The 11,407-nt window shown below is 39.2% G+C and overlaps 1 protein-coding gene across 1 annotated transcript in view; it reads left to right on the top strand.

The window, feature by feature from the left end:
• The window catches only part of FAM189A1 (family with sequence similarity 189 member A1), a 60,741-nt gene extending 49,895 nt beyond the window's left edge, over window positions 1-10,846 (top strand). The window contains exons 9-12 of the mRNA XM_019472360.1: window positions 2,739-3,329; window positions 7,506-7,580; window positions 8,286-8,614; window positions 10,661-10,846. Of these exons, the coding sequence (XP_019327905.1) occupies window positions 2,739-3,329; window positions 7,506-7,580; window positions 8,286-8,614; window positions 10,661-10,846 (1,181 nt within the window). The remainder of the gene's footprint in view (window positions 1-2,738; window positions 3,330-7,505; window positions 7,581-8,285; window positions 8,615-10,660) is intronic.
• The last annotated feature ends 561 nt before the right edge of the window (window positions 10,847-11,407 follow it).

Genomic DNA, 11,407 nt, shown 5'->3' with positions numbered 1-11,407 from the left:
AAGTCCTTGACTAGTGTAAGCACTGCTTAGCAACAACTAACACATCGGTGTGTTATCAACATTGTTCTCATCCTAAATCCAAAACACAGCACTGTACCAGCTACCAGGAAGAAAATTAACTCTATCCCTGCCAAAACCAGGACACCACATCATATTCATATCGTATTAATGAATAGACTGGCAGGTGTTCTCAGTTAGTACACTTATGGGCAGAGAGGTGGTGGCAGAGTGGTCCAAGAAACAGAAACAGTCCTCTCTTGCTTAGCGTCCAGAATGGGACTGACAGCTTAACAGGTAAGCGAGGAGCATCTGTTCCTATACAGAGTACCTGTTCTGTGAAGAAGGATTTCAGTTTCCAGAGCCACCAGTGGTCACCTTTAACTGCTGCTAAATATTAATTTTTTTTTTAAACCCTGGTGTTTGACAGCTGCAATGGAGTGTGACAACTGAAGGTGACTAGTTTTCAAGTGCTGCTGTTAACAAGGGCTGTGTCTACAGAGCTAGTTCCTAAAGTTCATAAGTACATTTGGACTTCACATCCACATATGAAAGTCTAAATTTTAAGGCCAGTGCTAGAGTTTTGACTATTGGGAAGCAGTGGGCCAGCTCTCAAGCCAGGGTTTTGACATTACATATTGTGCTGTGCGCACATAAAAGGGAACTAGGAAGGTCCTCGGGCATGTTTTATTCATGCAAAATCAGTCAGGTGTCACCATTCCGTGGCTTTTGAACAGTGACTGCTTCTTATCTGCTTCAGGCCCCTCCTCCTGCTGCCTGTATTACCAGAAAAACCACACCAGTGGAAGAGTAGTATAGTAGGAAGCTGTAAATACAGCTTAAGGCCCTTGAGTCCAGGTAGCAAAATGGTACAACCAACCACACTCTAGTTATCAATTAAATCAAATGAAATCAGAGAGAGTTTGGACAGTGAAGATCTGTGCTCTGAAGACAGGCACAAACTGGATGCTTTCATTTATCCATACAAACTTTATAGATATTTCAAAGCCTGAGTTAAGGGAATACGTTGCAAAGAATCATCTAACTGGGTAAAACATGTTTGGGGACTCATCACAAATATAAATGGTCCAATAAATCACTGCAGCTTTGCACCTAACACATAATAAGCGGTGCATATTATGCATTTTTAGCATGTCTTTAGGTGTATTCCATTATTGATTATTATGTCCTTTTTGGCAATCTTATGATTGCCTTGTAAGTGTTACAAATTTATTTTCTGGAAGCCCCAAAAGAAAATAGTTGTTGTGATTCATTTTATGTAAGAAGAAAATGTCCTTCATTAAATCCAACTTTGTGAATATTTGATTTTATTTTTGATAGTTAACTTCCCTATACTGTAGAAAGCTTTCTGCTTCCTAGACCCCAAAACATGGGAGAACCTAACAAACATTCTCTAATTCACTAAAAGATCCTAATTTTCTATTCCTGAACAAAACAGTTAAAATACATTTGTCTCATCAATATGGTTAGCAACAGCTGTTATGCAAAAAAGGGCATCAGAGGCTGCTGCGCTGAATACAATTATGCGATTTGTATTTTGTAAATATTTTGATTTTAGATGTCAAACTTCAAGGAATTCCAGTCTAATATGGGAAAAGTGTTGTCTGTATTGTTGGAGCCTGGAGACTGGATTATCTAGTTTTATTTTCTTTATTTTTGTCATGACTTTGGGAATAATGCAAAGCCAACTACTTATTTTCATACAAGGGGCCATTTTCATCCGTAACATGTATTTGTAGACATGACAGAGGAAGTGATTATAATCTCAATTTTTAAAACAAAGGGTGTCCTGGTTTCGGCAGGGATAGAGTTAATTTCCTTTCTAGTAGCTGGTACAGTGTTTTGGATTTAGGATGAGAACAAAGTTGATAACGCACCGATGATTTAGTTGTTGCTAGGTAATGCTTACAGTAGCCAAGGACTTTTCAGCTTCCCATGCTCTACCGACTGAGAAGGCTGGAGGTGCACAAGAAGCTGGGAGGGGGCACAGCCAAACTGCCCAAAGGGACATTCCATGCCATGGGACGTCATGCTCAGTACATAAACTGGGTGGGGGGGGAGTGAGCGAGCGAGCGGCTACGTGGTGCTTAGTTGCCGACTGAAATTAAACCATGACAAAGGGCTTCAAAGATGACGTGGCCTTGCATAGAATGTTTAGCTTCTCTCTGAAGTGTGTGTGTGTGTCACATATTTTGTGTGCCGGAGATGTTATATGATGGTGAATTCTCATTTGTAAAGAACTTAGATACATGTCTCAGGGAAATGATGATTGATTAGAAAGTGTTAGGTGCAAAGCTAATATTGACAGTAGTGATTGCCTTAAAAGTGATCAGAGCCGTGTTTTTTTCGGCATTTGTGTAAAGTTTTACTTTTTCTACCACAGGCAATCTCTCACTGTTTACCAGAGAAACCAGTAGTGAAAGAACTGTTCCTGGCCAAATGTAGTTACAGATAATACTTTGGTATCAGTGCTCAAGTATGCTTATTAGTTGAAGAAAATACTGGAGGACAGCACAAATTAGCTTTGCTGAAGGACACTAGAAACAAGTAAATTACTTCAGTCTTTTTTGCTTTGGCATTCTGTCATCTGAAAGCTTTTGAGTAATTATTGATGTACTTGCCAATTACTAAATTTAAATCAGTATATTGAAAACAGGGCTGGGGAGGAATGGGAGAGGGGCAAGAAGTCTTTATTTCTCTCTGAATCTCTTGGTTTGCAGTTTCTGTTGAGAGCACCTCTTTGATGGTCTCTGAGGCTGTTGATATCCCAGACCGTAGCTGCTCCTCTGAAGATCTTTGTTCGCTGGAAGTTCAAGGGTCTCTCCGTTCCGCAGATCTTTCTCCCTACTGTACAACCCCCAAAGGGACTACGGACCAGAGCTGCAGCACTCTGGATTACAGCACCCACTGCAGGTTCCACAGAACTCGCTCAGAGGGTTTTCCTGATGAGGATGACAGTTCCCACAGCCGAGCCTCTACAGACAGGTCTCAAGGACAAGAACAGAACTGTGCCCTTGGCAGGTCCTTGGACTGTTCCTCAGAGAATTTCAGCCCCTCAGAAAGAGAACTGCAGAGTTCTGCTCAAGAAAGCAATGCCATGCCACCTTCGAAGCAAAAGAAAATCTGCTGTGCGGTCTTTAGCCAGCCTCCTGTCCCTTCCCAGACCTCTCCCTGTTTTGGGCCCGCAAATACTTCATCGTGTGTGAGCGGCCGTGAGAGTGCTGTCCAGCAGCATCACATTACAAAATATCGAATTTCAAATATAGTCCGATCAACTAGTGACCCTGTATCATGTTCGTCTTATACAGAAGGTAGGTGTAGTACCACAAGGCTGATGGCACATGGAACAAATGAGTGGTATGTGATTTATGCAGCAATTGATGCTGCTGGAAATTGTATGAAACGTTCCAATGAGAGTTGACTTACGTGTGAAGGCTTTAGTTCCATGCACATTTTCTAGATTTGAAAATTTTTAAGACGAATAGAAATGGGTAAAGTGGCAGAGTGAAATTAATTTTGGCTTTTCTAAATTGTACCAGCCTTTCTGCAGTTCTCAGAAAACCATCTCTTGAGTAGACGCCTCCACTTCTCTATTACTGCTACATTGAGAAGCTAAACTAAGAAGTTGAATGGTAGCTGGGGTCTATTTAGGAAATGATTAACTGAGCTGTCATGCTTGTAATACAGCAGGTTGTGTTTCCTGAAGGTGACACCGACATCAACAGCATTGGTGCATGTCAGAGGCAGTCAGTGTGACTGTGTAGTGGCAAGTTGGACTGTGTGGTGAAAAGTTTATAGGACAAAGAGATGAAAGATGAGGCACATGACAAGATGATAAATGAAAAGGAAAGCTTTGACTGTCGTGGATAAGCATCTTCTGACATGAATCTTCTTTTAGACAAGTAGGGAAGAAGAGAGGAGATGATGTTAGCGGAACAGTGTATCTTCATAAAAATCTGCTCGTTAGTGGAGAAGAAATGTTTGATTTAGTAGAGAATGGCTTGATCAAGTAATAGCAGGACTGTAGAACTGTCTAAGCCATTTGAAAAGCGCAGGTTTTACAAAAGGATTTAAGCTGTTTAGAGACATTCAAAGGGGTAACCTGGAGAAGTGGTTTGAAAGTAAAGATTAAAAGCTGTGTAAGGTGTCATAGATGGTGCCGTTACAGATGCGTTCACTGGGCTTTCTAAGGGATCTAGAGGAAGAATCATGTGACTAGCTCAAAACAAAAGTGGGCAAAACGCTGAAATAACTGGTTTCATTTAGGAAGATGATGTGTTGGTTCTATTACACTTTTTGCATCATTATTCTATTTCTATGAATTTCAGAGACCTCACACTTAGCTCAATAATTGAATGTCTTTTACCTTTAGAAATCTAGCCTCAGCATCCTGCCCAGGAAAAGTGAATCTTTAATCTAGAAGTCTGCATTTATTTTATGAAATTTACTCTGCTAGGATATACGTGCCATGAAGGTGCTGTGCAGACAGTAAGTAGGAATTTTTGAATCCTTTCTACTGTGCTAAAGACAAGAAGAACAGCCCTTTCTCTTCCGGATCGCACTCTGCAAGTTTTCCATATTGTGCTCCATATGCTCTTTAAGTAGTGTTTGAGAGAGAGATTACTGTAGGCAGCCATATCTACGTGTTCTAGCTGACTGCTGGGACACCTGGTAGAACAGATGCTCTGCCTTCATTTTTAACATGTCCTAAATACATCCATCATCCTTTCTGGAGAAATGGCATTATGGGAATTATTTTGATGAATTTCCAAGTTCTTAGCCCTACGTGAGTTCAGGGACACGGGTTGAACATTACTGAGATGTAACTGGGCTTAGTAAAGATTGTAATAAAGGAGCAGAGATGGTCCTAGAGATGCTGATATACACACAGCAGAGGGGGGAGCAAGAGAAAAAGTAACTCAGAGGGAAGGTGTTTGTGCTGACTTAGTTTGCCGTTCTTTTGCTGCCTACAGAAGACTCTAAAATGAAATCTTTAAGAGAAGCACTTGAGTCTAGATGTGCATATTTCTTTCATTGATATGCTTGGCAAGCTACAGTTTGCAAAATTTTACTCTGTGAAGGTTTTCACAACTTTGCATCACTTGCCCTTCCTCTACTTTTTGTTGAACTCTATTTGGAAATCATACAGAGGTTAGAAGCAGAACAATTCTAGTAACACGTTCCGGCTGTCTGTAGCAGCCCTGAAGCTTATTTTTCCTAAGCTGTGACACACAGCTGAAGTTTTTTTATAGTCTTTATAACTTTTAAATGGTATTGGATCTAGATTTTTCATGACTGGCTATTGGTATGTAGATCTCACTTCAGAATTTTAAAATACATCCACAGAGTTGAATGATAGGCAAAGTTAAAGGGGACCAACTGAGCTCCATCACCTAACCAACCCCGAAGAAAAAGTGTTTGGGGTTTTTTTTTTTTTTCAATAACATACACTTATTTTTTTAAAATTGTCCTGGAGTAGAACAACTGGTCAAGTAGACTGACCATATGAAAGACAGAGCTGTAAGTACATATCGTTAATACTAATAACTCATGTAAGAGACATACTGTGGATTTTGGAGAACTGAGGGGTGGGGGAGCTTCAGGCATGTTCACAAATGGGAAAATACAGTTGTCAGATTGGTAAGTGGGGGTTGGTTTTGTCTTAGGACCCTGCATTTCTACTTTAAAAAAAATTATAATTTATCTTCTGATTAACCTCCCTATACAAACCAATGTGAAGAGACTTAGAAGCGCAACCTTGAAATTTACCGTGTGAAGTTTTGTTAAATGGGTCTTGAATGTTACTGTGATTGCACTGCACATGGTTTGGAACAGAAATTACTTGACACAGGGATGTTGCACGTGTGCAACAGCATAGTGACACAACAGCAATGATATCTAATAAATTAGTAATCTGGGAATTTTAACGCTGGCATAAAATAAAACACAATTCATGTGCTTCAAGCACATCTTGACATGATGGGGTCTTTATGACACGTATAGTCAACAATTCTCCCATTAATCCTTTAATGCTGAAAGTGAGCTTGCTTATTTGTTTTGAAATATCTGTCATTCCTAGTAGAGAAATTGTAAATGAAAGTTCAGTTTAACAGGTGCCTTTATAGTCACTGTGTAGTCCCTGGACAATGTAAGTATGGTGGGTTGACATATGATCTCTGTAAGAAATAGTTTCCTCTTAAAAAAAATTACTTATAAATTAGTAGTTTGCACGTTTTTCTGTCTTTTCCCCATGAAGTTTATCATAGCAAAGGAGGACAAAATCAACTTCTAGCACTGATATTTGTTACAACAAACAATCTATAATCAAATATGATAGACTATGTGGCTATATCAGTTAAGTGCCTGAGTGATTATTGTAGTGTCTGTGTTCCAGATAATTCAGGCTAATGTCTAGTGGTGTAGTTTTGACTGTGCCGCAAGTCCATTGAGCAGTATAATAATGGATGGGAAGACAGAACCTCTGAAGTGTCTCCTCTTAATAAGCATGCTGCGATTCATGTGTCGCAGTACTTCAGCATAATAAAGCAAATTAAAGATAGAAGCTGTCTCTTTTAATTTCTGACAGATTTTCTATGTTTGTAGCATCTTAGCTTTGTTTTCCTTCATTTAATTATTCATTCTACCAGGGAGGATTATACCAGCTTTTCATTATAAACTGTCCCTGAAGATATGGAAGAAAACCTCTTCTAATCTACCTAGAAGTTCAAAATAGGTTTCAGTCTTGGGAACACATGTAAACAGCCTTAGCATAAATGTGAGGGTTTATTCCATCCTGATTGTCACAAGCTTGAAATCAAACAGACTGCACTGGTAGTTACTGCATAGTGTGATCTTATCATCATTGATCCTTCTGCTGGCGTCCCAGAAACTCTGTCATGAGAAGGCAACTATGTCCAGAGCTGTTTGTAGATGCTCTGTAACCACTTGGTATTGATTGGATCATCAGTAACCATAGTGGTCACCTACCCATTAATTTCATCAGCGGTGGATAGCATTTGTCCTGCAAAGAATGGGAGTCTATTAAAAAAGGAGGTAGAAATATTGGATAAAATGCTGGTTTTGTAGAAATAAGAGGGACTCATCTTTCTTGTTTTTCCCATTTTCTAAGATAAACTCTGTCTGCTGAGGAAATACAGGAAAGTCTGAGGTCTGCACCTAGCAAGGAGCCTTCCATAGCTTCAGTGCTTAGGCCTGAAATATTTAGGATTTGATAGCTGTATAACAGAGAGGAAACCATCAAGCAGGAACTGTATCTTTCTATTTGTATTTATTTAACGGCTTATAGGACATTTCTGTGTATAGTAGCTTCTCTTTATGAATGGGCATCTTGAAAGTAGTATTTCTTCTGAGTAGTTTCATTCTGTAAAGGAGACAATAAAAGATTCCAATGTATTTTTCCTTGCTTTGGGCAGAGGACAAGCAGGGGTTGATTGTGCTCTTTCTGTCTCTCTCTCTTTTGGTTAAAGGTGATAATTGTGCCTGGACTCCTATATGTAGCCAGCGTCAAGATGCAGGATTATCTCCAGCTACATTAGAAACAGGTGAGGATCAGTTTTCTAAAGCAGGATCATATGGGTTTCCTTCTTTTGTTTTACAAATAATTAAAAGCTTCTGATAGAGAAACAAGCTCTAGAAAATTCGGGGCATAAAAATCACTTAGTAAGAGCATACATATATGATATACAATGCTGATGGAACCAGCCTTTGAGTGAAAATAAATGCTACGAATGAAGTCCTTTGTTTCAGTTTAGCATTTTTGCTTTCTCTGTATTTCTTGCTAATCTCTCTTGTATTATTCACTGCTTAGAATTTTCAAGGCCTAGAAATAAGGGGAACTTTATCCTTAAAGGTGGGGGGGGAGCACGCGTGGGCCTAAAACATTACAAGTTACGTATGTAACACTGAGTAGCTGGTGTTTCCCTTTAGCATTAATGTCAACTGAAGTCTCTGAAAGTAGAGGTAACAAAAATGTCTGTGATTTATGAAGTACTTTAATTACCCACCCACTCATCCTAAATGCAGTCCTTCTCTTGGTCATGGGAAAGAGTCTTACTCTTGACCCTGGTTAAGTACCATTTTGCAATGTTTCCTTGATTGCATGTTTTTGTTATTCTTCAGAAAAAACAGACATTTTACGACAAAGTAAAAACTTTTGTGACAATATTTGTTTTGCCTTTTTTTTCCTTTCTTTTTTTTTCTTTTTTTTAACTTATTACTTTAAAGATATTCTTCCCCCCCTTTTTTAGTTCCTGTTTCTGGTTCTCATGTGGCTGCCTCTGCTTGTCAGCATTCTTTGAGCAGTTTCCTACCAACTGGAAAACAGAGGGATACAAGGAAAATTGATCTACACCTAAAGCCAAAGGCTGTGCACGCAGTCTCAAAAGAGCGACCACGCTCTTTAGTGGACCTTAAGGCCTATAAAGACACAAAAATTTTAGTGGCAAAATTTTTGGAACATTCAAACTGTAATCTCCCTCCAGAAGTACGTCATGTAGTGAACAGCATACGATCAGTAATAAAATCTGATGAGAGACACATGGAAGAAGCCATCTTCAGTGCCAATATTATAGACCAGGTAGGCCACTTAAGTTCTAAAGATTTCTTCAACCGTGATAGACACATACCTTATTTAAATGTTTTTACAGTTTTAAGTACTTCAGCCAATTCCTACAAAAGTTCTGTTATAGTAACATGGCTTTAGTAAGAAATAATATTTATCAGGCAGCAATGCATTTTACGCTGAAGCACGCATGAATGCATTTAAAATTCTTCAGCTGGACCCAGTAATATCCTAGGAGATCTATAGGGAGCTGGTATTTACACATTGATAATCATCTTCTCTTATTTCCAACGTCTTTCTGCACCTGTGACTGCTCCATACATGAATTTGTGTTTATATACGGAGATACACAGAACTGACTTGGATCTTTTGTTTTTTCAGGCAAATGTATTTGCACAGCATAAGCTGCTAGCTGAAAAGAATGGGTAGATATACAAGCAGGGCCGCGATCTATCAAAACAGAACAGCGCAGTTACCCTTACTCCTGACTGGAAGAATGTTAATGGCCCTTGTTATTTTTAAGAAAAAGAACTGAGAAATTGTGCTTTTCCAAAGGAAGAATTTTATTTATTTATTAATTTAATTAATTTTATTAATTTATTCTCACCTTGAGTGAGAATAAAACAGACACAAGGCTTGGAAGGAATCCTATAAAACAAGGGAATTAGTGGCAGCAGCAACTTTTATTATTACATGCATTAGATAATAAATCTTTTTTGCAGGAAGAAAGGTGATGAATCGCTTCTTGCTAGTATTGTTACTACAACGATAGCTATAGAAGTGAAGTTCCTTTTACGTTGTCAGATTTGAAAAGCCGAATGCTCTTAGCACTGGCTAACCATGTTCAGGTTGCCTGGAGGGTTTCCACAGAGCTGGACAGACGATTAAGGGTACACGCTGGGGGGCTGTTTCCCCCCGTTCTGAGATACGGTAATTCCTATGGTATTAGTCTGCTGACCCCTAAGTGAGGGGAACTGGCTAAGTATTCACGCAGGATGGAATAACACTTAAACAGCATGTGAGAGAGTGTGATGTGTGGCCGGAAACAGACAGCATTTAATAAAGCTTGCTGCAAGATTGTTTTTGCTAACTATGAAGTAGAACAAAGAAGTAGCGCCGTATCAGTTACCTCTGTAGTCGCGTGGGTAGAAAAGCAGTACTATCATGACATACTTAATGGAGTGTTGGCGTGGAATTAAATTTTAACATTTTTATTGCTTTACAAAGTTTATAGGTCATTAAATCCTCAAGGTTAGAAAGTTGAAAACAATTTTCTTTAAATGAAAAAAACATAGTTTCTCACAAAACAAAACAGTGTAAAAAAATCTGAATGTTTATGTGGATCATAAAACCAGAAACCAAGGACCCATTTTTTATCCTGTGTGGATTTCTTAGATCCAGGGAGACATATGTTTTTTTTCACATTAAAGAAATAATTTTAGTAGTTATTTTTTTCAGACAAAAACCATTATTAATTAGTGAACGTTCGGGGCATCCCAGCAATCTACTTAAGAAGTCACAGAATTTTTGGTAAAATAGTCGTATAATTCAGATTTGTGGAGTAGCTTGACAGTTCCGTTAACACCAAAATGTTTGTTTACCAGGCTTGCAAGATTTTAGTTCTCTTCCACCTTCAGCAAAGCTAGTGAAGCATCTCTTTCTCCTAAAAGAAACAGATGAGTTTAATTTGCTCCGAACTCGTCTTTGTCAATTATAAGGCAGAGCTGCCGCCTTTTCCACAGGTTTCCTTTTCATTCGTCTAGAGAGAAACAAATACTTGTTTGCGCCTTTGTTGATTCCACACCACAGTACAGGTAGGAGGCCTCACGCCTTTCAAGCCTGACTGTGCCTTCCAGTAGCCAGTACTCAGCCCTGACCGGCTGGGAGAACAGGAGAAGCGGGAGGGTCTCTGGATGGCTGCATAAACACGTCTCCTCTGGGGGAGTTCCATCATTGGGTAACTTAAATGAAATAATACTCAGGGACTGAACCTTTTAAATGAAAAGATTTCTTACCCTGTTTTCCCCATTTCTCCTTCTCCATTCCTGCCCTTTTAAACAGGTAATTACAAGTTCCCAGCAGAATGTGAATACCTCTAGAAAGCGACTTCAAGAAGATCTTCATCTTCAGAGCTGTGGTGCTCTGAGCTCTCCAGTTGCCTTCTTACGTAGGTCCCATATCACTCGCAGTTTAGAGCGGGACAGGCCTCACAGTTTAATTGGAGTTTGCCGGGAGACCATCCTTTGATAATATTTGCAGGTATGTGATTCCAGCAAAGAGAATTAAGGAAGAAACCAGGACTGGGAGAAATACAAGTAGTGGATGACTTAAAAAGTGTCTTCCTTTGGAATTCCACTTTTTTCCAACAGCAGGAGGATAACACCTGTTTTTCTGAATGTAAATTTCAGCCCTGATTTTTGCAAAATTTTAACTGATTTATTAGTAAAGTCATAACAAATGTTTTCCCAACCAGAAATGCGTTTATTTCACTGTACTTACAGAAATGCTACTGATGCTGCCTAGCGTTTCTTGAAACCCATTGCAAAACCGCCAGAGACTGGCTGTACAACTTAAAAGTTGTATTTATTTAATGTACCTCAAAGTGTTTTAACTATGATCAGTGTTTTAATAAAAAATATTTCTGGACTTTGCTTTTTCAACGACTGATTTGGATAGAAACGTAAAGGTGATTCATACGCATATACAGTGCTGGTTCTAATCCATTTTCCAGTGTCTTTCATGCCAGGCCAACTGATCTGTCCTATTAAAACTGCTCCCCGCCTCCCCCCCCCCCAATATGTTCCCCTT

The sequence above is a fragment of the Aptenodytes forsteri genome, unplaced genomic scaffold, assembly GCF_000699145.1.
Source record: "Aptenodytes forsteri isolate BGI_AS27 unplaced genomic scaffold, ASM69914v1 Scaffold83, whole genome shotgun sequence".
In the NCBI taxonomy this organism is placed as follows: Eukaryota; Metazoa; Chordata; class Aves; order Sphenisciformes; family Spheniscidae; genus Aptenodytes; species Aptenodytes forsteri.
Note: the sequence above shows the minus strand (reverse complement) of the source record. Positions and strands in the feature narration are given on the sequence as shown.